The sequence below is a fragment of the Onychostoma macrolepis genome, chromosome 24, assembly GCF_012432095.1.
Source record: "Onychostoma macrolepis isolate SWU-2019 chromosome 24, ASM1243209v1, whole genome shotgun sequence".
Taxonomy (NCBI): Eukaryota; Metazoa; Chordata; class Actinopteri; order Cypriniformes; family Cyprinidae; genus Onychostoma; species Onychostoma macrolepis.
This window is the reverse complement of record NC_081178.1, coordinates 9506732-9511786: the sequence shown is the minus strand read 5'-3', so window position 1 is coordinate 9511786 and position 5055 is coordinate 9506732. Positions and strand designations below refer to the sequence as shown.

The 5055-nt window shown below is 35.5% G+C and overlaps 1 protein-coding gene across 2 annotated transcripts in view; it reads left to right on the top strand.

The window, feature by feature from the left end:
* The first annotated feature begins 2481 nt into the window (after positions 1 to 2481).
* Positions 2482 to 5055, top strand: part of sh3kbp1 (SH3-domain kinase binding protein 1) — a 51900-nt gene continuing 49326 nt past the window's right edge. Inside the window, exon 1 of one of the 2 annotated variants that reach the window (XM_058766206.1) lies at positions 2482 to 2804. In XM_058766206.1, coding sequence (XP_058622189.1) covers positions 2801 to 2804 — 4 coding nt within the window. In that variant the 5' untranslated portion in view covers positions 2482 to 2800. The remainder of the gene's footprint in view (positions 2805 to 5055) is intronic. The other variant, XM_058766205.1, reaches the window with a different exon arrangement.

Sequence of the window (5055 nt, the reverse complement as noted above, 5' to 3'; positions counted from 1 at the left end):
TTTTCCTCTTAAAAGTTTCATAGAAGGTTATACATGTTATAAAATACATTTATATGCCTTTTGAAACTTGAAAAAGTACATGCACATTTTAGTAAACAATCACCAATGTAAGCATATCTAATAATCACGCACACATGACTTTCCATTGACGTATTTTGTTATTGTAGTCTACTGCGCAGATGGTATTTTCTATCCCCTAACTCTAAACAACACAGAAGACTTTAGGTTTCTTTTTATTAAAACATCGCTTAATGTGTTAATTTCGCCGTCCGAACTGCAGTTTTTGTCCATAGTGGTAAGATTTTTTACTTTCATAATTTACTGTATGTGAAACAGAAGCACAGACGTTTGTGTTTAATTTAGGCAACGTTTTTTTCTCGAGTAATTAACAATGAGTTTCAATGCTCTTTCTCGCCTCCATTGTATGAGGTTCAAGACAAAGATTTCCTCCTGCCAGTCCTTTCAACAGCAAAGGCACGGTTTAAACAGAGACACCTGGCTCTGTTGGAAAGCAGGCGAGGCGGTTGGACTTCCTCTCTTCTTCTGAATGCCTGGAGGCTACACTTATCTGTACAATACAGTTTGTGAATCACTAGCATGTTCAAGTAGGCTAACTAAAATATACTATTATAGATTTTGTTTTTTGTTGTTTAATTACTTTTGAGTTAGTTTTATTTTTTTATATTTTAAAATTTCAATTAAAATTTAGTTAAAGTTTTAGTCTTTTTGTTGCGTGTTTTGTCATTTTTATTCTTAATAAGAAATGTAGCCTTGGCAACTATCTAAAATAAAATATAAGGTCTGATCTTGCAGTCATTTCAGTAGAACAGTAGCCTAGATATTTTTTTTTTGGAACTCTAAAAAAAAAAAAAACACAAAGAAATCCAGTCCATCAGTTAATATCTTGTAAAGTTAAAAGCTTTGCTTCTGGCCAAAATACGAGCCCGAAATTTATAATAACACTTGTTCAATGAAAAAGTCCATCCCCTGTTATCCTCTCACATTAAAATCCACTGACATATTTGTCTCGAATGGTTTTAGACTGTTTTCATGGATCTGTGCATATTTCTCTCCTTGTTCAGACAAGATGACTTTTTCAGTGGAGAAAGCAATATTTTGAAAAGAGGACTTGAACATAAAAACATCTTGACGATGGATTTGTTTATTACAAACAAGCAGCTTTTTTTAATTTCACAAGATGTTAATTGATGAACTGGAGTAATGTGGATTACTTGTGATGTTTTTATCAGCTGTTTGAAATCTCATTCTGACGGCACCCATTCACTGCAGATGATCCACTGGTGAGCAAGCAATGTAACACTAAAATACTCCATATCTGAAATCTTACTTTGATATTGAGTAGACTGTTGGGACTGTGAAGATAAACAGCCAAGAAAGAATGGAATGTTGATGCCTAAAGCATTCTCTGGCAGACTTTTTCTTCCTCTTTCAGTGCTTTCACCTGCAGTCTGTCTCTGTCCTGTTTGTGTTCTGTTGCTATCATGTGTCTCTGCTCTCTCTTGGATTCCACACCATTAGTCCACAGCAGCTGACTGCACTTTCTGCTGTCTAAAGCACATTCCTCTGTCTCTGTGTGTTTATGTGATCAGTAGTCATCCCAGCATTTAATAGTGCTATAATAGAGCTTGGAACCAGTCAGTTAAGCCACACTAAAACACAAGGCAAAAGCCCAGTGCAAGTTTACTGACTTAAGCCAAGCAGAATAACACAAGAAGTACTGAAAAAATAATAATATTTTATATTTGAATATTCATTAAGGAGGCATGGCCAAAAATGTATTCAAACTGGCATTTGTATCCTAAACTAGCCACAGGGTGGCAGCAGAGACTAAAGGAAACAGTATAATAGGAAATTTGCAAACTCGCACAGGTTAAATGGATCATTTGTTTTAAGAACAGTAATTTAGAGCTCATTTGTAAATTTATATGAATTCACGCTCTATAATATACCTGTAATTATTGGCCAAGGTCCAATCAACCACATTGTTCATATAAAACAACATTTTATATACGGGTGAGTTGTAACAAAGTCATTTAAGGAAAGAGTAGTGTTCCAGGTTGTAACAACATCCCTCTATTTGACATTACACAGTTTAGAAATAAGTAGTAGATATAGCATACAAATTTGGGAATATTACATCAAAATTTGGCATACAGTTTCAGACGTTTAAACAAAACACTGCCAAGTCTCCCTATGTTTACATTCCTTTCAAACATTTTAAAGTTAAAAAGTAACCAAATATGCTAAGTGATTAAGCTCTATAATAATCGCGTAAACCTTAATCTAAAATCAGTCCATATGGCCTCAGAAGGACATCATCTTTTTTTTAGAAGCAATTACCTGCGATTTGCAGGCCCCAGGTATTTGTTTGTAAAGCAGCGGAAAATCCCGTTCGACGGCCTCGATCATAACAGCGCATCCCTCCAGTTCTCGCGAGAACTTTCGGTTCATGAGCGCCACTGAGCGCAGTGACGGCAAGCTGGAGTTCGTAAAGCGACGGAGGCAAAACTGTAGTGAAGCGCTTCACGGCTGGGGCAACATCCACATCATCTCTTCCCCCTCTGCATTGTTGCCCCTGCCTCTTTTTTTGCTCTTTTTAATGAGGGACAGAACAATCTATAAGAAATATGCTCGGAAGCCGCGTTCCTCTTTTATTTTAAGTGATTATTTGCAGTATTTCCGACCCGAGGGCTGCATCTCCCGAAAGTAGCGGATTTCTGTCTTTTTCTCTACATTGAAAAACATCCTACACAAACACGCCGCGTAAACAAGTTCATAAATGGGTGAGTACAACAGATTTGTGGAAAGTCAGGTTATTTTAAGCCAGATATTGACCTGAGTGTGCTATTGATGTGTCATTTAAAACATTAATGAAACTGAAAATCATTGAAAGTGTTTGCATCATGCATCCGTCGCACTATTATAAGTACATTGAAAGAAGATCTGATGATTTCAAGATGTGGACACGTTTGCATGTTTCCCTCTTCTCCGCTGCTCGGAGATCATGAAGAGTTAAAAGCTGAATTTCATTTCCCTCTGAGGTTTCCTGCTCTCCTCCAGCTGTCTGTTATGTTTCTCTTCACAGATGTGGCTTTTGCTACATTGTTTCATAAGGATGAGGAGGAACGCTATTTTTAATAGCCTATGTAGTCTATATAATTGAATTATGACCTTACAGTATAACTACTCATCGTGTTTTATTTGTTTGTCTGTTTGGATTATAGTTTTCGACCGATATAGTTTCTTTATATAGGCCTATAGATAGAAATGTTGAACTCTCTATTTGTTTTCTAGACGATAATAAATACAATTAGACTACAAAATGAATAAATAGTTTTAATGGTCCATAAATAGTAATAAATTCATATATCGGCAGGGTGATTGATCGGTTGATATTTTTACATTGTCAGTGTCAGCATTAACTGTACTCCATTGGCTGTTAATAAGTCTTAATGCACATTTTCTCTTTTCAGATATTTGAGTGAATTTCAAGTAAATATTTATGTAAATTAAGCGTTAATTTAAATTCAGTGACATTTTCCCAAAAGGGAACAAAAATGGTTTTGAAATTCAATTATGACTAAATTCTAAAGTTAAAATGCTGTGTGGAAATAAAATAAATAAATATTCACCTTATCTATTTTCTAAAGGCGTGTTATTGTGAAAATTCAACCATGATATTACTCAGAATGTCATAATTTGATCATCTAGTACTTTTTTTTTATTATTAATTTTCTTTTTTCATTTTGCATATTCAATTTGTACTCTGATGTAGGTCACAATACGGAAGAAAAGGTTGGTCGCTATTTCCGTTTCATCATGACCTTTAAATAGAAAAGTGTGAATAATATCAAACCGATTTTCTGTCTGTTTAGTTCAAAAAGCCACAAATGCTTCTCCCACAAGTTTGTATCTGTTACCATCATACTACATGCTGTTCTTTAAAAAGAGTTGAATTAGTTTGGATGTTTGTTTTTTAAACAGACAGCCTCCCCTGACGCCCACAAGCTTATCACGGTCAATAACTGGGCAGCTGCAGCCAAAGCTGTTTTTAGCATCTCAGTACAAAAAATAGTTGCTGGTCTCGTTTTCTTACATTGCACTGATGAGAGAACAGGATGACAAACATTTTTGAAGAATGCCACACTATTGTGGAAGAGATAGTCAGAACTGCAGAGTCATCACTGTAATCTCAAATGTAGTGTCATACTAAGCAGATCAGAGCCTATCATTGACGTTGGATTACAACCATTTATGATTTACATTAAGCAACTAAAAACAACTTCTTATTGACTGAAGCACTTGAACAGATGTACAATCCTCTTATGATCCATTATGTTCTATGCGCTCTCCTGTGATGAGCTCATCAAAAGGGGAGCATCTTTGACAAAACACCAGCGTTAGACAGTCGCACACGTGTCTCTGTACTTTTGGCAAGATTTATCAAAGTGTTTAGATCAACAGACATATGTGTTGAAAATTTAAACATGTTTTGTGCACATCGCACGGCACCTTTGGTTACATTCTATAGTGACTAAAGCCATGCGTGTATAAACCCACCAGAGTGTTTGTTAGGAAAAGGTTTTGATTGTTTCTGCATAAACATAAACGCTAACGGTTATTAATGACTTGGGGCCAGCTGTGTGTACCAACTATTTCAAAACATAAATCAATGTTTGACACAATGACACGAACAGGACTGCAGGAATGATATGATCTAAAATCAATCTGAGAAATGATCCATGCTCTGCTCTAAATTAAAAAGCGAGGAAAAATCGTTTCACTGTTGGAAAAAAATGTGCAAACAACTTTGTATGTTATCAGTGCCTAAAGATTGCATGTTATTACCTAAAGCGATACCCAATTATCTTCTTATTCGCTGACTTTCATGTCATACCAAACCTGTACAACTTATTTTTTCTGTCGAATTGTGTGGTCTATTTCTAGAAATATTTCAATGTTTTTCACATATACAGTGTAAGTCAGTGAGGTTCAAAACAACACTGGAGCCCATTAACTTTTATTGTTGAGACA